The sequence below is a fragment of the Enhydra lutris genome, unplaced genomic scaffold (genome assembly GCF_002288905.1).
Source record: "Enhydra lutris kenyoni isolate GAN:26980312 unplaced genomic scaffold, ASM228890v2 scaffoldscaffold86, whole genome shotgun sequence".
Classification (NCBI taxonomy): domain Eukaryota; kingdom Metazoa; phylum Chordata; class Mammalia; order Carnivora; family Mustelidae; genus Enhydra; species Enhydra lutris.
In genome coordinates this window covers 5,532,212-5,553,980 of record NW_019154170.1, presented here as the reverse complement: position 1 = coordinate 5,553,980, position 21,769 = coordinate 5,532,212, and the positions used below count along the sequence as shown (strand labels likewise).

General features: G+C 64.0%; 3 protein-coding genes across 3 annotated transcripts in view; 1 reads left to right on the top strand and 2 right to left on the bottom strand.

Annotated features, from left to right (window-relative positions):
• Positions 1-1,688: 1,688 nt before the first annotated feature.
• LOC111161811 (proprotein convertase subtilisin/kexin type 4) lies at positions 1,689-7,519 on the bottom strand. Its single transcript, XM_022525786.1, is given in 17 exon segments — positions 1,689-1,738; positions 1,741-1,906; positions 1,908-2,158; positions 2,295-2,417; positions 2,685-2,809; positions 2,976-3,197; positions 3,379-3,496; positions 3,570-3,673; positions 3,752-3,852; positions 4,302-4,514; positions 4,612-4,784; positions 4,908-4,996; positions 5,098-5,174; positions 5,265-5,393; positions 5,471-5,563; positions 6,974-7,078; positions 7,325-7,519. Coding segments are annotated over 17 exon segments (2,334 nt in total).
• An 839-nt stretch (positions 7,520-8,358) lies between these two features.
• Positions 8,359-12,729, top strand: LOC111161889 (receptor accessory protein 6). Its single transcript, XM_022525945.1, has 5 exons — positions 8,359-8,549; positions 11,421-11,514; positions 11,600-11,738; positions 11,967-12,135; positions 12,553-12,729. Exons 1-5 carry the CDS (start codon positions 8,435-8,437, stop codon positions 12,588-12,590), a joined length of 555 nt encoding a protein of 184 aa, XP_022381653.1. The 5' UTR covers positions 8,359-8,434; the 3' UTR covers positions 12,591-12,729.
• Positions 12,730-19,343: 6,614 nt separating this feature from the next.
• Positions 19,344-21,769, bottom strand: part of LOC111161790 (ADAMTS like 5) — a 6,526-nt gene continuing 4,100 nt past the window's right edge. Inside the window, exons 8-13 of the mRNA XM_022525749.1 lie at positions 21,511-21,622; positions 21,085-21,171; positions 20,781-20,944; positions 20,436-20,634; positions 20,291-20,362; positions 19,344-20,013 (exon numbers count right to left, since the gene is read on the bottom strand). Of these exons, the coding sequence (XP_022381457.1) occupies positions 19,712-20,013; positions 20,291-20,362; positions 20,436-20,634; positions 20,781-20,944; positions 21,085-21,171; positions 21,511-21,622 (936 nt within the window). The 3' untranslated portion in view covers positions 19,344-19,711. The remainder of the gene's footprint in view (positions 20,014-20,290; positions 20,363-20,435; positions 20,635-20,780; positions 20,945-21,084; positions 21,172-21,510; positions 21,623-21,769) is intronic.

The following is a 21,769-nucleotide window of genomic DNA, read 5'->3' as shown; positions in this document are numbered from 1 at the left end:
GTGTCTATGCCTTTTGACAGCTTTATTGGACGTGGTCATCTACGTACTATACAGTCCACCGTTTAAAGTGTACAGTCGTGGTTTTGAGAGAGAGAGACGTACAACCATCACCACAGTCTAGTTCCAGAACATTCCATCACCCCAAAAAGAAGCCATGTCCCCATCAGTGGCCATTCCCTGCCTCCCACCAGACCCCACGAGCCCCCTTCCCGTCCACGGAGGAGCCTGGTCTGGGCGTGTCACATGCGTGGACTCACACCCCGCGTGAGTTCTGTGTCTGGTCCCCTCCCTGCGCGTCATGGGCTCCGGTCCATCCCTGGGGCCACACGTGGGGACCTCACCCCCATGCTCGTGGCTGAGTAGTGTTTCCGCGTGAGCGTGGACCATGCCCTGTTGGGGCACCCACAAGCTAATGAGCACTCGGGTTGTTCCCACCTGAATCCTGCTGCTGAGAAGGGCCGTGTAGAGCTGGTGTGGCTTGGTGGGGCTCAGGCCGGAAGCAGAATTGCTGGGTCATGAGGCAACTGCCACGGCTTACAGAACCGCTTCATTCCCAGGGTGGCTGCCCCAGGCGGGCACATTTTGGGCACTTACCCTGTGCCCGGGGGGAAACTCCATCTCTTGCTCTTACGTTTGGTGAAGCAGGTGCCAGGCTTAGGGCTGCTGTGCGGGTGACACCGCCAGGGCTCCGAGGACGAGGCCCAGCACTCCTGGACAGATGCTCAGAGTGGCGGGCATCACGACGCAGCCCCGACATGCCTCCACGGATGGACGGATCGGCCCAATACCTCCGTCCACTCGGCCAAGAACACGAGCCAGGCGCCACACGCCGCCCTGGGGATGGACCCCGAGTCCACAATGCTCAGGGAGGGAAGCGGACCCAGGAGGCACCACACCGTGGGAGTCCACGCGTGCGACAGGCCCAGACCAGGCTCCTGCACGGACAGGGAGCGGGAAAATCCAGCTTGGGGTGAGCGATAGCAACATACCTCCAGCCGCTATCTCCCCCAGCCTCCCCACGACCCTCGGGAGCGGAAAAGGAGGATAATCTCTAACCGGGCCCTCCGTGCGAGGCGGGAGAGCGGCAGCCCGCCCGGCAGGATGTAGTGGCCTCTGGAGGAGCTAGGGAGGCAGCAGGCCGCCCGTGGAGTCCGCCACAGCTGGCCATCTGCGAGCGGGGCTCACCCCCTTGCCTCTGTGGACCGCTGGATCCTCCGGGGCCTGACGTCTGGGAGAAGACAGTTTCTGCGCAGCACAGAGGAAACCCGGACCTTGCCATGGGGACGGGGGGGGGGGGGCTGCCCCTGCCCCAAAGGAGACGGCAGACGGGGAACCTCCTAATCAACCTTTATTTGCAAACTCTGACGGATGTGGTGCCTGAGACTCCGGATCATTGGATCCCCTCACCCCTCCCACCCACTGCTGGGGCTGGGAAGGGAGGGTGGTCACAGCCCCACCTCGGCCCCCCCCCCCCCCCCCCCCAAACTGTGTAACTAGACTTTTCTCTCTCTCTCTTTCACCTGGACCTGCCCATTTCAGGTCCAGGATTCTTTGCAGGCCACCCCTGGCCCGAGCCCTCGGTGGTCACCCAGGGCCTTCTCGGGGTAGGCTCTCGCATCCCCAGCCGGGGTTCCAGTCCGAAGCAAAGGAGCAGGACAGCGGTGCCTGCCCAGGCCTGTGTCTGCCCCCTAGTCAGATGGTTCTAGGTTCCTGCCAGCAGCCGGCCCTGGGGTGGCGATGGGGGGGGCGCGGCACGGAGGAGGCCCCCACATGGCGGCAGGCAGCCTCCAGACAGGACGCTGCAGAGGAAGGGGCTCCCCAAGGCCATGGCCAACAAGGCCAGCACCGCAGCCTGGGCTTGGCCACGGTGGCAGCTGGGCTGGGCCACTGCAGTGGGCTGGGGGGGGGGTGCTGTTGGGAGGGACAGGTCCTGAGCAGGAGCCCCGAAGCTCGTCCAGCGTGTAGCAGGTGGTGCAGTTGAGCGGGGACCCCCCGCGGCAGGCGTAGCAGGAGGTGTGGCAGCTAGAGCAGATGCGCAGGGTGGGTGTCGCGGAGCGCCCAGGCCCCGGGGTCACGGCCTGCTGGGTGTGGCTGAAGTACCTTGGAGGGCAGTAGGCCAGGCAGAGGTGGCCCAGGATGTAGGCGGGGCTGTGGCATTCTGTACAGGGGACACACACACGGGGGCATGAGGCCGAGCCCCATCGCCCGGCTGCTGTCCCTCCCCAGGCTGCACACGCACACTGCCCGCTGCTGCTGCCTCCCAGCCGGCAGGCCGGGCCCCGCCAGGCACTCACCCTGGCACAGCCCCTCCGTGTCCCGCTGCACACACGCGCTGCTGGTCACCTGGGGGCCGGAGGGCCGCGCGGCCATGTCCTCGGCCGTCCCGTAGAGCAGCAGCGTGTAGCGGTACAGCGTCCCTGGGCAGGGGTCGCGGTGGGCACGGGGAGGAGGGGGAGAGGCTGTTGACCACCTGGTCCTGCCCTTTTGGGCCCCTCTCCCCAGCCCCCCGACCCCGAGCTGGAGTCCCCGACCCTAATGGCGCCCGGGCTGAGCACCACTGACTGGGTGCACTCGGTGCCAGACGCACCCGCCCGGTCTCCCAGGGAGACTGCCAGGAGCCCCTCGGCAGTGGGGTGCCCGGGAGGCCCCAGAGCCCGAGGCCCCAGCCTGCCTGTAGCTCTCACCCGTGTTGAAATAGTAGCCCTTGTTTTCCAGGCCCAGAGTCCACAAGCCCTGCGGGTCCTCGTCCCAGAAGTGGGTGGACATGAAGATCCAGTTGTTGTAGCCTTGGCCGCTGACATCCAAGGGTCTGGGACAGACGCCAGGGTGCGGGGTGGAGGCTACGTGCTGGTGGCTGGGAGGGCTCCCACGGTGGGCGGGGTGGTGAGCCAGGCGTCCAGCCAGCGCAAACCCACTCAGACCTGGCCTGACCCCGCATGAACACTGGCCACCGGCCCGGTCCTCCGCCCCGGTACCTGATGGCCACGAGCGTGGAGCGGGTCCCCATGGGGCTGGTAAGCGAGATCTCCAGGTCCCCCCGACGGCTGTAGGACAGCGACAGCTGCACCTGCACGTGCTCCAGTGAGCGGATGTAGTTGGCACGGCCCGCGCAGGCCGACACATTCTTCCTCACTCGCATCAGCGGCAGGATGGGGCTAGGGGCGGCGTGGGGGGTGAGGGCCCCTCCTGCGGGCCTGCTGGGGGATTGGGCAGCCAGCAGGCGGGGTCTGGGCTCAGTTCGAGGGGCCCACCCTCTCCTCTGATAGATGGGGAAGCGGAGGCCTCGGGACCAGCCCCCCCCCCCCCCGACGGCAATGACAGGTGCGGGGAGGTGACGGGCGAGCCTGGGGGACGGGGGCGGCTGAGGAGGGCGCTCACGTGGGGGTGTGTACGATCCGGATGGCGCATTTCTGCTGGGGCCGCGTAGGCAGCCACGTCCGAGCCATGTCCACCAGCAGCCTGGCGTCCAGCAGCCCGTAGCCGTAGTGGTGGCTCACTGCGCGGAGTGGCAGTCATCACAGACTCCACGGGCACGGCGCCCCAGCCCCCTCCAGCCAGCCCTGCCTCACCTTGGCGCCCTACGCCGTTGGTCCTCCAGTCCTCAGCCTGGAGCTGTGCTGGCCTGGACGCCCGGACCACCAGGTGCTGCATGTCCCTCCAGGTCAAGAACGGGCTGGGGGCAGGTGAGGGCAGGTGAGCTGGGGCCGCGTTGGGGGAGAGCGCGGGAAGCGGGCGCCCCTCCGTCACCTACTTGGCCTCCAGAGCCAGGGCGATCATACCCGCAGCCAGCGGGGCTGAGGCCGAGGTGCCCGTGTGTTTGTCCGTGCACTGGTGGTGCAGGTCTGTGGTGACCTAGGGGCAGACAGGGGCACTTGGGGGGCCTGGTACACATGAAAACCCAGGCTGGGTTCGAGAAGGTACCGCAGAGATCCCGCCAAGAATAGGGCCCTGAGAGCCCCCCAGGTCACACACCGGGGGAGCTGGCCCTGCCTGGAAGACAGGAGAGCGTGTGACGGGCTGTCACTGGGCAGCCTTGGGAGGAGGGGAAGTGGGAGGCAGGAGGGAAGGGGGAGCAGGAGGGAAGGTGGGGAGAGGAGACAGGTAGAATGGGAGGAGAGAAAAACATGCAGGAAGGAGGAGAGGATAGTTGGGGAGGGGGCAGGGGACATTTGGGGAGGATGGCAGGGGATAGGCAGGGGACAGGTGGGGAGGGGACAAGGCACAGGCGGGAAGGGGCAGGGGACAGGCGGGAAGAGGGCAGGGGACAGGCAGGGAGGGAGGAGACCCAGCTGGGCACTCACGATCTGTGGGTCGGCGGCCACGCCGCTGCTGTAGGTGGTGGTAAGCGTGGAGGCGCAGGCCTCGCTGTACCAGGGCACGCGGCCGTGCCGGGTGGTGCTGCCCACCGAGAGCGTGTGGATGCTGTTGGTGTAGCCGTCACAGTTGCAGTTGTCATAGTGCAGGCCGCCGTTGCCCGACGCCCAGACGAAGAGCGTGCCCAGCCCACCACGGCCCTGCACACAGGGACGGGGGACCGGGCTGGGGGCGTCGGCCTGGAGAGCAGGCCCAGGCCCGCCCCGCCGAGGCCCCGAGGCCCCGGGGTGCGCTCACCTTGGTCACGCCGCGCCTGAAGGCCTCCCGGGTGAGGATGCCCGGGCCGTCCACGGTGCGGCCGTCGTCCTCAGGGCCCCAGCTGGCACTGTAGATGTGGATGTGCTGCGGCTGCAGGCTCAGCGACTGGGCCTCGATAACATCCGTGATGGTGCCGTCCAGCATGCGCACGCCTGCGCAGGCGGCGGTGGGAGGGGGCGTCAGGCCTCAGGGATGGTCCCACCGCACCCCCACCCCTGGGGGCCTGTATCCCCCAGAGGTGCCTCCCCGGGGTGCACGAGCCAGACCCTGCGTACCTCCGATGCGGGCATTGTAGGCGACGCCCGTGCCGCAGAACCCATTGTTTGCTATGGCTGCCACCTCCCCAGCACAGCGGGTCCCGTGCCTGGTGCCAAAGTAAGAGGGGAGCCCATTACAGCCCCCCACCGGCTCCCGCCAGGCACTGGGGGCTGCCTGCCCTCACACCCCGGAGGGTGCCACACTCACCGGTTCTCATCACTGGGCGTGTATCGCGGCTGGGGATCTGGGTCATAGTCATTGAAGTCGTAGCTGGCCAGGGGGTCCTGGGGGCGCAGTGGGGACATGAAGGATGGGGGCTGGCTGTGGGACCTGGGGCAGCCTCCACCCCTGCACACCGGACCCCACAGCCTCACGTAGTTGGCCCAGAGGTCCGGGTGGTCCTTCTCGATGCCGTCGTCCAGGACAGAGACCACAACGCCCTGGCCTGACAGTCCCTGGCTCCAGGCCTGCAGGATGTTCAGGTCCGGCTGCACCTTGTTGTTCTGTGTGAGGCAGGTGCGCTGGGGTCAGGGGCGCTCTGGCCCCACCCCGCTCAGTCCCCCCAGCCCAGCTGCCTCACCATGTACCACTGCTTGGGGAACCAGGGGTCCGTGGGTACCACCACCGAGCGCTTCACCCGCCGCCGCAGCGTCTGCTGCTCGAACCACTGCACCTGGAGGTGGATGCACACTGCAGGGGCTGCTGGACCCCAAAAGCCAGCCGCCCTCCACCCATGCCCCTTCCAGGGCCCTGCCTCTCCCCGTCTGTCCCACTGATTCCCGGCCGGAGGGCCTGGGGCTCCTTCTACGGTGGACGGGCCTCGCCCCCAGGTCCTCCAAGGGGAGATCACTGGTGGGGCCACAGCTTGGTGGGATGTGTCCCGGTTGTCCACCGCCTGTCCTGGGTCCCTCATGGTGTGGGACAGGACCTGGGACTTTGTGTCTGCTGAGGCTACTCTCTAGGGTCCCCACGTGCCTGGGGCTCTGTCTGCAGAGGGGACCAAGGTCCTCAGATCACCATTCCCCTGGGCCCACTGACATGCGGCTACAGCTCTTTAAGTCCAAGCCTGCCCCTTTCCTAGTCCCTGTTCTAGATCCTTCTGCCCAAGACCTGCCCATCTTCCCCCACCCCTGCAGTGGCCATTTCTACTACTCCTCCCCCTCCCTTGCAAGACATCCCTGGATGATCATACCTGCCTCCTCCCTGGTTCCCTCTCTGCCTTCATCCCTCTCTACAACACAGTAGCATCACCCCCTGCTGAGACCCTCCCATGCTGCCCCCCCCCTCCAGGGGCCACAAAGCTCTGCTTTATCTGGCCCTCACCAGCTTCCCCCTGCTACAGCCACAATGGCTCCCTCACCCTGGGACCTTTGCACATGTGTTCTGCCTGGCCCAGACTGTTCTTCCTCAGACCTCTGCCTTTCCTTCCACCTTGTTGCTCTCCCACCCCCCAAAACCAGTTCACGTGCCCTCACCCCCATCTCAGTAATGGGGCAATCGTCTCCCGTCTGCCCAGCTTCAGACTTGGAAGCTGGCCCTGATTTCTCTCTGTCCCCCAAATCCAGTACATTGGCAAATCCCATCTGGAAACAGCAACCTCTGTCCCCAATGCTCCCAGTGGGTTTCAAGTACAGAGCCTCTTGCCTCCCCACTGATCAGCCCCGGGGGCCCAGCCCGCACCCCAGCAAGCCTCCTGAGGCCTTGCAGACTCAGCCTCGACCCCCAACTCCCCAACCTGGCACCCCTCTGAGCCTCTCAGTCTCGCTGGGTGACTTCAGGCAGGATTCCTACTCTGGAGCCATTGCTTCTGTCCTAAAAAGGGCCACTTCCCTTCCCATGGTACCCGCCGTCTTTATGGAGTACAGAGGAATCTTGATCTTTCCGGGTGAGATAGAGGAGGGGAGTGGGGGGGGCAACAAGGAACGTGGACAGCGGGCCGGGCCCTGAGGTGAGCGCAGCACCCCTTGGGACCCCGTTGCTCTCCACAGGCGGGGGAAAGGGGATACCAAGTGGAAACCCAGACTCAGAGAGAGCAGGTGACTTGAATAGCAGGAGGTGGCCAAGGCCCCCAGGCCAGGCTCACCTTGGGGTCTTTCTTTAGGCGCAGGCGATGGCCCCAGTGTGGGGTCAGGGACTGCTGGACCACGCCCCGGTGCCGCAGGTGGTAGTACTGCCCATCAGGAAAGATCTGGGAACGTGGGGAAGCATCCGCAACCATGGCACCTGGCTCGGAGAGGGAGCCCCCAGGACAGTGGCCCACACCTCTTGCTGGCATCCTCCCCCAGCCAGGTGCCCTCCGGAGGTCCCAGGATCTAAAGCTGGCCGAGGCGAGGGTGGGCTGGGGGGGGTTCTTGACCTCTTGGGTAGCCCTCCCGTCTCCAGGCTCCGGGGTGGTCCAGACCCCGGTCCTCCTGTCCTTTGGGGTCCTACCCACCTGCCCCAGGTTGACGAAGCCGAATTTGCGCGCCAGGCGCTCGGCCTCCCGGTAACCCTGGGACACCCGCACGGCCCAGCTGCTGACATAGATGGGGGCCCGGGCCGAGGACCACCCCACAGGCAGGGGGCCAACGAGGGCCAGGCCCAGGGCCACTGCGAGGCGCAGCCAGAGCGCAGTCCGGGCGGGCCGCATGGCGGCGGGGGCGGGGCCGGGCCGGGGCCTCCGAAAGCCCCTCCCCCTGGCCAAACCGCCGAGTCGGCCCAGGCGCCCGCCCCGCCCCCGAGGCCATAGAAACCCCCGGAAGGCTTCAACTCCCAGAGGGCCTTGCGGCTCCCCCTTAAGGAGAGCGAAGATCTGCCCGAGGTCGGGGGGGACCTACGCCCGCCCCGGTCTCCCGCAGACCCAAATCCTCTGGACCCTCGGTCTCCCCGACTTGGACAGTGACCAAATCTTCCGACCAAGAGGAGCTGCTACCCCGTTGCTAGCCTTGGCCCCGCCCCTTTACCTGCCCCCGCCCACTTTCTTGCACACCCCTCCCTCTTGAATCAGCCCTGCCTCCTGCCCCGTCCAACCGGACTTGTTCTTCCCCGTAAGTCCCGCCTCCTGAATTTAGCTCCGTCCCATCCCCCTGCCCTGAGATTCTGTTTCTTCTCCTTTATGATCAGCCCCGCCCCTCCCCTGTTCTCGCCAATCAGCTCTGATCTTTCTCTGGGTCCACCCACCAGCTCCGCCCCCACAACAGCTCAGCCAATAATCCCTGGCCATGACCCCGCCCCTCCAATCCTCTACGTCCCGCCCCCGCTCCGCCAATCTGCACCCTCTGCCTCCGCGCCCCGCCCCCTTCTCCTGGAGTCGCGGCTGCCGCGGCCGCGGCCCGCCAGAGGGCCATGCGGCAGGGGAGACGGGGCAGGCCCCACCTCCTTTGTCCGCCCTGCCCTCCCATTGGCCAGAGCGGGGTACAGGGGGCGGAGACCATCTCGGGGGCGGAGACCAGCCCGGGGGCGGAGCCGAGCTGCTCGCGCCTGGGGAAGGCGGCACGCGCGCTGCGGGGCCGGTGCGCGGGGCAGCGGTCGAGCTCGGGCTGCCAGCCCCGGGCCCGCCGGTGCCATGGACGGCCTGCGGCAGCGCTTCGAGCGCCTTCTGGAACAGAGGAACTTGGCCACCGAAGCGCTAGGGGCTCTCGAAGCCAAGACAGGTGTCGACAAGCGGTACTTGGCCGCGGGTGAGCCGTCCGGGGCGCTGGGGGCAGTTGCCCTATTTCGCATTCGGGCACATCGAGGTCCTGGGGCACCTGGGTCCCGGACCTGACCCTTTCCGGCTGGCGCCTTCAGCGGGGTCCGGGCTCCGACGGCGGGGCTCACCCCACTGTCCCCACAGGGAGACGGAGATCCTGGGGAGGGGTCGTGGACCCCTTCGCGTCTGCCTGCGGCCTCTCCCCTGCCCCGCGGTGCCACTTCGGGCGAGTGTCACCCCCTCTCTCGGCCCCTGAATTACCTTCACTCCCGTCCTCGGGTCTGGAGGCCGTCGCTGCCCCTTACCTGGTGGCCCTGGGTGACCGCCAGGCCAAAGTCCGGTTCTTCCAGTTGCTCTGTATGCCCTGGGGGAGGCAGCCAGTGCCCTGGGAGTCTTGCCACACCCCCGGTCCCTCGTGGAGCCCAGCCTGGAAGCAAGTGTAGAGATCTTACGGTTTTTTCATTTTTTCGAGAAGGATGCTGCTCCAGGCCAGGAGGGGAAGGGTCACTCCCATCTCTCCTCCCTCCATTGTTTTCCTGCCAGTACCCTCCCTTGGCCTGCCCTCTCCCTCTCCTCCCCAACGGCTTCGGCCCACTGTGCGTGAATAGTTGAGCTGGGTTGTTTGACTGCGGTGGTGGAGTTGGAGAAACACTGGAGGGGGGGACCCTAGAGATGAGGTCCGGCTGCTCCGGCCTATAAGGGACCATTGCGGGATGGAGTAGCCTGGCTGGTGGTCCAGCTTCTCCAGCCCAGTAAAGCCTCTTCCTTTCTTCCTCAGTGACCTTGGGTGGCCCCGGCAGGCTCCCAGACTGTCTAGCAAGCACTCCTTAAGTGCCTTCCTCCCCTCTTTTTCCGTATTCCAGGCCCATCAGTGCTTCCACCTCTTCCAGGAAGCCCCCAGGAATGGGCCACAGGGACACTTTGTCCAGACCTGGCAGGGGTTTTGGGTGAGGACAGGGTATATATTTTGAGCACCCTCTGTGCGCAGATCCGCGGAGGCCTCTTTCCTTCCGTTTCCCTCAGCGGGGGTATTCCCGTGCCTGGCATCTGGGGAAAGGTCCACATTTACTGCCCCAGGCCTCCTGTCCCCAACCAGGTTGGCGCGGCCAGGAACCTGACCCTGGGAGCAGGCCCTGACTTCTCTGCCGACTTTCCACACCCTTGGTACCCGTGGGCAGGAAATTTAGGTCATAGAGCACCGGGAAGGGGCCTGTGGGGAGGCTGGGAGTCACAGGGAGGAAACTGAGGCCGAGAGGGTTTGAGGCTTTGCCGGAGGCTGCCTCTGCCACCTGCCCAGTCCAGAGCATCCAGCCCTCCCTAACCGCCCCACCCCCAAGCCCCATCTGTTGCTGAACTCTGGGGCTGTGCCCTCCCCCGTGTCCAAGGTCACCTGCCCATTGCTGAGGCTGCAGGAAAAGGGATGGAGGGGACAGGTGCCCTAGGAAATCCGCTCCTCCCCACCTAGCCATTTCCCCTCACCCAGGCGTGGGAACTCTTGAACCCCAGCCGCCCCAAACGATCAAATCCCCAGCCCAGATCACAAAGGAGGAAACCCAGAGGAGGCAGTGACTAGTGACTCCTCAACTGGGGAGGCTCCCCTCCCGCTCCTGACCCCAGGCCCTGGGGATAAAGACTAATGCAGGTGGAGGGAAGGCGGGGGGGACTCTGGCCTTTGGTACCCAAGTGACCTCTGTCTCTGCATATAACAGCCTGGGGGGTGGGAGGCAGGCTCTGTGAGTGACCTTGGGCCTCACTTCCCGGCTTCCCATGTTGTTCTGGCCCATGAGCCACAGGGGGGACTGTCGGGACCTGCCCCACGAATGACTTAATAAGCGCGGTATATACCATTACTGCTTTCAGAGCAGGTTGCGCTCCTGGCCCCCCGCTCCCCTAACAGTGTTTTCTCGAAGCCCTCATCTCTGGGAACGTGCTTGTGTGCCTAGAGGTGCTCAGTAAACATGTAGACAGGGGCTGCTCCTCTGTGGAATGGTATTTAGCTATCCCCATGGCAACCTTGGGAGGCAGGGCCATTACTGCCCCTTTGACAGATGGAGAAACTGAGGCTCCAGGCCTCGAGACTTGCTTGGTATCACGCGGGAGGTGGAAAAGCAGAGGGCTTTCCTGCGTCGGGGCACTCTGCTGTGCTTAGCTGTCTTGTACTCAGAAAAGGGTCCTCACACGGGGCCAAGCTGTCCCCCTCAGGACACTGGGCGATGTCTGGGGACATGACATGGGTGGTTGTCACGACTGGGGGTTCTCCTGGCACCGATGGGGTGGGGCCAGGGTTGTTGCTCAGCGCCCCCAACGCCCAGGACGCCCCCACAGAAGATGATCCTGCCCAGATTGTCTGCAGGGGTGAGGATGAAAAGCTCCGTGAGATCAGAATTACAAATGTTGCCTTTCTCTGCTCCCTGGGAATCAAGCCTTACCGGCAGAGCGGCCTTTTTTTTAGGTTTTCCTCCCATCCCTACATTCGCATGCTTGGCCCTTGTGCCCACCCGTCCCACAGGACCTGGAGTAAGCAGCTTCACTCGCAGATGGTCACGTATTCATTCAACAAACGTTTACTGGGCGGCCATTCTACCTGTCAGGGCCAAGGTCCCCGCATGCCCCTGAGGAGCTCACGGTCCGGAGGTTGGGGACAGACTGACCGGATGACTGGTCACAGACACAGAACATGGGGCTCAGGGCGTGGTGGGGGTCGTCCGGGGGCTGCAGGGGGAGCAGACACATCCTGGAGGGGCTCCTGAGGCTTCTGGGGGCGTGGTTGTTGCAGACTGGGTCTGTGGGGCCAGGAGGCGGCTGGGGGCACCGTGGCCCAGCTCGGAGGCGCCGCCAGCCCACACCCTCTCTTCCGCAGGAGCCGCCACTCTCCTAAGCCTGTATCTTCTCTTCGGCTTCGGGGCGTCTCTACTGTGCAATGTAATCGGCTTTGTGTACCCAGCATATGCTTCGTGAGTGCCTGCTGGCTGTTCGTTGCAGGGGAGGGGGCGCATCTGGGGGCTGTGGATGGCCCCTGACTCTGCCCACCTCCCCCAGAATCAAAGCAATCGAGAGCCCAAGCAAAGACGACGACACTGTGTGGCTCACCTACTGGGTGGTGTACGGCCTGTTCGGGCTGGCCGAGTTCTTCAGCGATCTACTCCTGTCCTGGTTCCCTTTCTACTACGCGGGCAAGGTGGGGGGCCCCGGGACACACACAGGACTGTGCCGCCTCCTGGGGTGCGAGGGGGAGACTCAGCCCCCTGTCTGAGGAAGTAGGCCCGTCTGATGGGAGAGGTCCAGGCCCTTGCCCAAGGGGTGTCTGATGGGGGAGGTCCAGGCCGTCCCCGAGGGGTGTCCGATGGGGGAGGTCCAGGCCCGTGCCTGAGGGTCATAGAGTGTAATGCTCGCCCTGTGCCCACAGTGCGCCTTCCTGTTGTTCTGCATGATTCCCGGGCCTTGGAACGGGGCGCACATGCTGTATCATCACGCCATTCGTCCACTCTTTCTAAAGCATCACGAGGCCGTGGACAGCGTCGTGAGAGAGTTCAGCGGGCGAGCTCTGGACGTGGCAGCGGGAATAACCCGGGACGGTGTGTACTCCCTGGGCGCGGAGCCATCTGTCTCTCCCAGCCCTGTCTGCCCGTGTCCCAGCCCGCCAGCCCCTGCTCGTTCTCACTCCTGCCCCCCTCTGTCCTCACCCTGACCGGCCTCCCTCCGGCGCCAGCCCCTCACTGTCAGCCTCTCTCTCCTTCGCTTTCGGGAACCAGTCCTGCAGACCCTGGCCCGCGGCCGGGCTCTCGTCACCCCCACAGCTGCCCTGGGAGCTGACCGTACGTAGCCACCACCCCCGGGAGGTCGGGCCTGGGCATGTGCCACATGGCCTGCAGTGTAGCTAGCTGGCCCCGTGGAGGATGGGGGGACGGCCTCCGTCCCTGCCACCCCGTCCCCGCCCCGGGCCTACAGGTGCAGCCAGGCCCACCTCACCCCTGCGGCCGGTCTCTTTGCAGCCAAAGCAAGCGTGAGTCTGCTCCAGAAGGACAAGTGAAGGCCTCGCCCAGCGTGTCCACACAGCTGCTGGCTGGCGAGCTGGGGGGCACACGCCAGCCCAAGTTTTCCACGGATTCGTCGGCGCACTCCCGAGTGGGGCCCTCCACCAGCCCCTCATCCGGGAGCAAGCCGGCCCCCTCACGCACCACCTTCGGCCGGTCCCCGCGGCGCTCCCCAGCCAGCACCTCCCGGCTGCCAGGCAAGTCCCGGGGCCAGCCTCGGTCACGGGCCAGCTCCTCCGGCCAGCGACCCCAGGCTGCCGGCCAGCAGCAGCCCCGGCCACCTGTCACCTCCTCGGGCCACCCCCAGCCGGCCCCCAAGGCCTCAGGCTCCACCGTGCTGCGCCCCAGCCCCTCCTCCAGCCAGGCCCCCGCCGTCGTGCAGTCCCCCAGCAGCGCCACCGTCCCCACGCAGCCCCCCAACAAAACCTCGGATGGGCCCGGGGACCCGGCCCCCGAGGCCTCCCAGTCCGGCGGACAGGAGGAGAAGGGGCCCTCGGCGCAGTCCAACGGCGGCAGCTCGGACACCGGGCTGCCCGTCTCCGGCCCATCCGAGTCCTCTCTGGAGCCCACCTCCGAGTCCAGCACCGAGGTCACCTGCCACTGGACCCGCCCCAGACCCCCACTGCGGTGCCTGCAACACTGCTGGCGGCTGAGACACCTCGCCTGCTAGCGAGGGCTCAATAAAGCTCCTGGGACCGATGTGGTCTGGCCGTTGGTCCCGCCGCCGGGTGCTCCGTCAGGGTGGGTGGAGCCCCGGGCCAGGGCGGAGCCCACGGCTCTGCTTGAGGATCTGGAGGTGGGACAGCCACGCCCACCTGCGTGTGGCCAAGGAGGCTCCGGAAGGACAGTGGGCGAGAGGATGGGCGGACAAGCCCTCGCTTGGGGCCGGGATCTGGGAGAACGCCAGTCAGGGCTGGAGGTGCGTTCTGGAGACGAAGGAAGAGAATCGCCAAGCCCTTAGCCGCTGCAGGCGCCTGGAGCCCCATCCCACGGGACCTCATCCCATGGGAGCCAGTGTCCTCTGCGCACCGGAGACTCTCCCGCCCACCCTCCCAGCTGGTTCCTGGGGGTGGCCATGGCCATTCGTTCCAGCCTGTGCCCCCTGCAAGCGGTGTGGGGCCCGGGGCGGAGGAAGCCTTCAGTAAAGGGGGTGCTGGCGGTTGCCATCAGAGTGAGTTCGTGGAAGTGGGGAGGAGGGGGACGGGTGTCACTGACGGCCCACGGTTGGTCTCTGTTTTGACACCAGCGTGGCCCTAGTCATAAAACCAGGCGGACACCCAAGGAGGGTACCAAGCCCGCTGCACAGACACAGATGCGAAAAGCAAACTCAGCCCAACGGCCTGTTCGCAAGATAGAACACCCCCTATTTGGGGTCTGGTTCCTGGAGGCAGAGCCGGGAAGCTGCCCGGGGTGTGTGGGAGGAGCTGAGCTAGGAGGTGGTCTCAGCTGGGGGAGCAGGACCTGGAGCACGGGACCTTCAGGGGGCCCGGTGGCTGGCCCCTGCCTCTGCCAGTCCTGAGTCTCAGCAGCCCCCAAGAGGGTCTGTAACCCTGGGGCACCTCCCCTCGCCCAGAGACAAGTCCCTAGCCGGACATCTGCAGTCACAGCGAGGAAGGACCTGGGGCCCCGCAGTGTCCGCCACGGTCTGCCCCTCCCACACAAGGGCTGCTTCTCCAAGACTCCGGGTGATCACGACTTCTTTTTTTAAAGATTTATTTCTTTGCTAGAGAGTGAGGTTGCACATGAGCAGGGGAAGGGGCAGAGGGAGCGGGAGAGATTCTCAGGCAGACTCCCTGCTGAGCGCCACCCTGAGATCACGGCCTGAGCCCCAAATCAGGATTCGGACACTTAACCGACCAAGCCCACGGGCGCCCCCATCACAGCTTCTGGCGGAAACACACGGGGGAGACTTAGCAGGGCGCTGGCAAGGCTGTAATTCTGTGGTTCTCAACCGGGAATAACCTCGCCCCAGGGACACTGGACAGCGTTTGAAGACACTGTTGGTGTCCGTGCTGCCTCCCACGGTCCATGGACATGTCATCCCTGTTCCTGCCAGAGCAGGCCCGGCTTGTCTGCGGCTGGTGGTGGCCACCTGTCCCCCTGCCTGTGTCCTCACCCTTGAGAATGCCAGTGAAGGAGGAGGGAGCACTGAGAGCTGCCAGTGGTCCAATGCATTAATTAGCTCATTCAGCAAATACTGAGCGCCCACTGTATGCCAGGTCCTGCCGCAACAGTCCACGGTACAGTAACGGCCCAGAGAGAGAAAAATCCCTGCTCCTGAGGATTTGGGGAGGTGACAACAGTATGAAAAATATATGAGTGTTGGGGGGGGGATACGGCGCAGAGTTGGGAGTTGGTGGCGGCCATGGCATGAACAGTCCGAGAAAGACCCGTCTGCAGAAGTGGCATTTTTTTTTAAAGATTTTTATTTATTTGACAGACAGATCACAAGTAGGCAGAGAGGCAGGCAGAGAGAGAGAGGAGGAGGAGGCAGGCTCCCCGCTGAGCAGAGAGCCCGATGCGAGGCTCGATCCCAGGACCCCGGGACCATGACCCGAGCCGAAGGCAGAGGCTTTAACTACCAAGCCACCCAGGCGCCCCTGCAGAGGTGGCATTTGAGTAGAGGCATGAAGGAGATAGGAAAGTCAGGTCAGAGGGCATGGGTCTCATGAAAGCCAGGGCAAACATTGTTGGGCAGAGAGAAAAGCACATGCAAAGGTCCTGGGGCAGGACTATGCTTGGCAGGTTAGAGGAAGAGTGCCATGGGCAGTGTGGCTAGAGCTGAATGAGTGAAGGGGATAGAGGAGGTGAGTGGGTGAGGCCGACCTCGCAGATACCTGGAAGGTGTGGGAGGACTTTGCCTTTGCTTGGGGATGCAGGCTTTGCTGGGAGCGAGGGAGAGACTGAGTGTAATCATTAACGAGCCTCCCCTGCCTCCCGCTGCAGGCTGAGAAGTCCACAGGAGTGTGGGGGACAGGGATCTCGGAATCTGCTTATCGCTGGCCCAGCTATTTGAAGAACATGGTGTGGCCATAGTCCAGGGTGGGAGAAGGAGGCACCAGGCTCGCTCTGCACCTGGCACTGACCCCTGCCATCCAAGGCGCAGCAAAATAAGCTCTAGCTGTGTCCCCTCAAAGATTTTCCCTGGACCTCCAGGGATCAGCTCGCCAGGGAGCACAGGTGGGAGGACACACCTGTCTTACCAGGTGGAAACAATGACCTCTAGCCCCTCAGACCTGGTTTGTTTGTTTTTTTAAGATTTTATTTATTTATTTGAGAGAAAGAGATGGCAGAGCAAGAGAGAGCATGAGTGTGGGGGCTCGAGTGTGGGGGAAGCAGGCTCCCCCGCGGAGCAGGGACTCGATCCCAGGACCCTGAGATCATGACCTGAGTCAAAGGCTCAACCGACTGGGCCACCCAGGTGCCCTTGTTTTGTTTTTAATTTCAACGTTCAGAAGAGTGTAACCAGAAACTCAGAGCTAGCAGGGCAACACGGCCAGTCCCTCCCAGTCACTTGCCACCCCCAGGGGGCGCCCCCATCCTGTGTTTACTTTGTCCTTGCATGTCACTTACGTCGCTGTGTCCGGCCCTCGCCGGTGCCACTCGGAGCCGCGGCTGTCAGATTCGCCCCCCGCGGCAGGAGTGAGCCGCACTTTCGTCCTGAGTGGTGAGGACACTATTCCATTCGGTGTAGCTACACCGTTCCTCTGTTGCTGGGCTGGTTTCCCATGTGTGGTTATTGTGATGAAAGCTGCTAGGAACATTCTAGAACCGGCCTTTGGTGACTGGAGCTCTTGCTTCCTGGGGCACCTGTCGGAGATTGCAGTGTCCTGGGGAGCCAGACGCGGATAACCACACACTGGGAGGCTTCCAGCTAGAGATTCGTTCTCCCGTGTTCTGGAGGCCTGAGCCGGAGTGGAGGTCAGGTCATGGCAGAACCAAGCTCCCTCCAGAGGCTCCAGGGGAAGGTCCTTTCCGCCTGTTCCGGCGCTGGGCGGTTCCAGGCATCTTTGCGCTATGGCCGTGTCCTTCCAGTGCCGCCTCCGTGGCCTTGCAGCTGTCTCCTCTGTCTGACGAGGACACCTGTCACTGGGTTTAGGGCCCGCCTGGACAATCCAGGATGATCTCATCTTGAGACTCTTAACTGCTTTGGCAAAGACTTTTTTTTCCAAATAAGCTCCCGTTCACAGGTCTGGAGACTAGGACTTGGATGGGGGTTCAGCCCGTCACAGGAGGACCCCTTCACCTGGAGCAGACGCGGCCAAGCTGTGCCCCCCGGTGGCTATGCTAGTTCCCGGCATGGGCCGCATGTAACCCTGGGGGGCTTTGGGTTCCCCCGGGGACTCTCAGCAGCTGTTGGGGCCAAGTTCTAGTTCCGGGTCAGAAGGAAGGAAGAACGGGCGCGGGTAGGTGGGGATGCTGGCTGTAGAGAGTTACAAAATAGTAAGAAAGCCACAGGAACCACAGAGCCAGCCCCTGCAGGGCTGCGGGGAGAACCCTTCCGGGGGGCACTGATCCTTGTTGCAGTTTTCATCCTTTTACTAATAAGATGTGTTCCAAACGTGCCTGATTTTTTAAAATGATTTTATATATTTATTTGAGAGAGAGAGAGAGCATGAGAAGAGAGAGGTCAGCAGGAGACACGGACTCCCCGCCGAGCAGGGATCCCGATGTGGGACTCGATCCCAGGACTCCAGGATCATGACCTGAGCCGAAGGCAGTCGCTTAACCAACCGAACCACCCAGGCGCTCCCAAACGTGCCTGATTTTGTTCTTTCTCCTTGACGAAACATGGCCTCCTGTGGGAAGTGGGTTCAGAGAATTCGCAGCTGTGAGCCACCAGGCCTCGGCCAGGAGCTGGCTGCAGGCAGACCTTCTGGACTGTGACCCCTGGGCCCCTCGGGCGCCGATTCAGCCTTACCCCGACAGGCACAGCGTATTCCCGGGGGACACGGTAACTAGTAAGAGCCGAGAGCCGGCGATGGTGGAGGAAGACGCAGAGCTTGGGCAGCCGCTCCCATCGCTCTGCCTGACCCACCTGTGGCTTTAATCCCTGTGCGGGACTTGACTGCCCTTGGGAGGGACTTGACCGTCTTTAGAATTGTGACTTCTCTCTTCTCCTTGTTGTCCTGTTGGTTTTAAAGCTGAAGAGCACATCCAGGAAGCAAGGCAATGTCTGCTGCGGTTGTCGGTGACCGTCCCTGGAAACAGTGTTGCCGGGCCAGGGAGGGGGCAGTGAGGAGGGGGCCCACAGGCCGTCCCGTCTGCGCCCCACACTGGCCTTTCCTCGCCGGCCGGGCCAGCTGCTTTGGGAGCTCGAGCCGGGGCTGTCCCGCGGACCCCACTCCCCGACACACCCGCAGGACAGCAGCCCGGCACAGGGGGCGGCCGCGGGCTGAGGGCGGAGGTGCTGGCTGGAGCGACAGGCACAGAGGCACCCTGGGCGTGGGTGCCATGTGAGGAGGCTGGCGTGTGGGATGAGGTGTTCCCGAGGAAGGCAAGCACCAGGAGAGAAGTGGGTGCCAGTGGGCGGCCCGGGGGGGGGGGTGCTTGGGGGCTGCAGGCAATTCCAGGAGCCTTGAATCCCGTCCTTTCCCGTCCTGCCACCAGGGGGCGCCCGGGCATCGCGCCGCCTCCAGAACTGTGCCCCACTTTTCTGTGGAGGGACTGGAGGGGCCCCCACCTTCAGCACCAGGGCCAGGTCTGGATGGAGAGGCCGGGGGTGCAAGGACCCGGCCGGAGCCCAAAGAGCATGGTGCCCATGCTCAGAGCTGCGAGGGGCTGGAAAGGTACGCTCAGATGGGGAAACTGAGGCCCAGAGAGGGGCCAGGTCTGGCAGCAGGTCACCTGCAAGGTCGGGGGGCTGAACCTGAGACCTCCCCGTTGAGCAGCCCTTGTCCCAGAGTAAAACACAACCATGGACGGTACAGGAGTTAGACTGCCCCAAATGGCAGCGTGGGAGCCGACCCAGCAGGGAGGGAAGGTAAAAGGGGGGGGCCCTTCCAGGGAGCCCCAAGGAGATGGTTTGCTGAGTGACACCCCCCAGGTACCCCCAATGCACACATGAGCAAGGTCCGCCCTCCTGGCCCCAGAAGAATATAGGAGTAGCAGATCTCCAGGAGGACAGGAGTGTAGGGGACAGGCTGAGAGCTGTGACCTGCCTCCTCTCCTGGGGGGCGGCCCTGGATGGCGTGCAAGGACAGCATGGCCCCCAAGGGGGCGTGGGAGGGTGCACTGGGCTGGGAGAAGGACAGGGCTGGGGTACACACAGGGACAGCGCAACTGTGGGTCTGGGTACGAGGACATCCAGGGTGTCTGTGGCCCAGTATGCTTAACCAGGTGCCTTGAAAAATTCAATACAAGCGGGATGGATGGTGGCGTTGCCTGAAAGGAACCAGCCAGGGGCCCCGGCCGGCTCAGTCTGTGCAGCGAGCGGCTCTTGATCTCCAGGCTGTGGGTTCGGACCCCACGCTGGGTGTAGAGGCTACTGAAAAAAAATAAAAGCTTGGGGCGCCTGGGGGGCTCTGTGGGTTGAGCCTCTGCCTTCGGCTCAGGTCATGGTCTCAGGGTCCTGGGATCGAGCCCGGCATCAGGCTCTCTGCTCAGCAGGGAGCCTGCTTCCCTTCCTCTCTCTCTGCCTGCTTCTCTGCCTACTTGTGATCTCTCTGTCAAATAACTAAATAAAATCTTTAAAAATAAATAAATAAAAGCTTAAAAAATAAAATAAAAGCTTTAAGAGAGAAAGAGGGAAGGAGAGAAAGAAACCCAGCCGAACTACTAAGGTCCTCAAGATTATCTCTGGCCTTGCTGGTAACCAGGAAAGCGGGACATTATAGTTTCGTCAGGCATGTCCTCTGGGGATGGGCCTGTTTGTTAGAGCGTCTTTGACTATACGCAGTCTCTGTGTGTCTGTGAGAGGAGAAAGCACAGGGCGTCAGGTTAAACAGCAGCGAGCTTCCTGGTAGCACGGGCTTGTTCGTGACAGTGTCTCTAAGAACGTGAGTGTGAGGCAAAGGGAATCAAAGCAGACACGCAGTTTCGAGGTGTAAGATATCTCCTGGCTTCCTGGTCCGGCGTGTCTTTCTTGTGGCACGTGGCAGGGGCCTTGTCGAGGGGCTCAGCTGGGGCAGTGGCGGGCGGCCAGGCGCACACGGCTGTCCTCCGCGGGGCTCCAGGCGCGGGCATAGCCCGTGTGGGGCAGCAGCAGTCGGTCCTGAGTGCCGTCTGGGCTGATGAGGCGCTGGGCAGCCAGCAGGTACTCGCGGTGGAGGTCCAGCCGGGGGCAGGGGCAGCGACCCAGGGCCCACACGTACTCGAGGGCTCGCAGCGGCGAGCGGTTCTTGTAGATGAGCCGCACTTGAACCTCGTAGCGGGTCTCCTGGGCCTGATGCTGGCGGCTCAGCACTCGGGCCCTGAACACTGAGGGCAGGGCCATGTGGAGGCTGGCGGGACGCTCTACCCTGGGCGCCCATCCACCCACACCCCACTGCCAAAGAAAGGAACTGGGGTCGGATGGGGCACTGGAGGGGCTGGGGTCAGGCGAGGTCAGGGATCAATGAGAAGTCAAAGGGCAGATTAGGGCAAAGGATCAGAAGGAGTCAAGTTGGAGTCAAGTCAGGGAGTCAAGGGTCAGCAGGACGGGTCAAGTTCGGGTCAATTAGGAGGCATGTGAGGGTTGGGGTTAAGAGTCTCTCACCGAAGTCACTCCCGCAATAGTGGAGCAGCCGGTGGGCGCGACCTCGGGTGTCAGGGCAGGGTGAGCAGGGGTCTGCGGGAGTGGTACGGTAAGGGGCACAGGCCTCCCCTCCCTGCCTGCTCCCTCCCAGGCCGTGCTGCCTCACCTGGGGCGGGGGTTGGGATCCGTGGGACAGTGGTAGCTGGGGCTGCCGGGAGCTTGGAGGGCTGCCCATCCACCTCCTGAGGCTGCTGCTGCCGCAGAGACCAGCCCAAGGACTGTGCCTGGGCCTGGAAGGGGCTGTAGCGCTCCCGAGGGAGCCAGAACTCGAACTCGATGCCGGGGTTGGGCTCCTGCAGGAGGACCTGGAGGGGTGTCACACTAGGGAGCTGAGCTGGAACCTCGCAGCTGGGCTTCCCCTCTCCGCCCCCCCGCCCCCCCCCCCGCCTCCCTCCTGTAACCCAACCATCCCCTACATCTCCCCCACCCCCCCGCGGAAGTTGGCCCGCACCTGCAGGAGCAGGTCTTGGGAGGTGGGCCCAGCCGCGCTCAGCATCTCCTCTGGCCCTGCCTCGCGGGTGTAGACCACACGGGTGCCCGCCGCCTCGTAGGTCCCGGGTGGGCTGACAGCCCAGTTCCCGTTGAGCACGTAGCGCCCGTCGCCCCCCATCAGCGCTGCAAGGGAAAGATCAGCCCGGGCTCCCGGACCGGCCCGTCCGCCTCCCGACCCTGGCGTCCTCCGCCCCCGGCCTCAGGATACCCCCGCTGCTCCCAGGCGGCCAGCAGGGCGCTTCCCCCCTTAAACTCCGCGATACCCAGGTGGTTGCGGCTCCGGTGGGCTACATGGATGTGTCTGGCACCCTCGGGGATCAGGGTCACGTTCCAGTACCCGGCGAAAGCACCTGGGTGGGAGGAAAGGAGGGGGTTGGGGCGCAGGTGGGAGCGTATTTGAGGGACGATTTGAGGATTAAATGAGATACTGCGGTAAGAAGGTACGAGGGGGTCCTGGTAGCCCCAAACGATGGGTTAACTTTTGGAGTTAGCGTTATTCTCGCTTAAGTACAGCAGGGAAAGAGTTAGACCTCTATCTGCTCCGGGAAGGGCGGGGCCATCTGGGAATAACCAATCAGCGAGAGGGGGCTGGGCCACAGACTGCCCAATCAGCTCGGGACTTCGCTTCCGGCCCGAGGCTCGTTAAAGGGACCGCTCTGGTTAGCGGGGAGGACAGAGCGGGCGGTCACCGGAGTCTCGGAACACGCGCTGCACCAGAAGGCACGACTCGTTGGCGCCGCCGCAGCGGCCGCAGTGGTCTTCGCGGGCGTCCGAGCCCAGCAAACCGTCACAGCCGGCGCTCTACAGGGACGGAGAGGACCAGCGCGGCTTCACCCACAGCCCCCTGCCTCCGTCCGTCCTGGGCGCAGGGTCCGTCCTGGGGGCGGGGTCCGTCCTGGGGGCGGGGTCCGTCCTGGGGGCGGGGTCCGTCCTGGGGGCGGGGTCCGT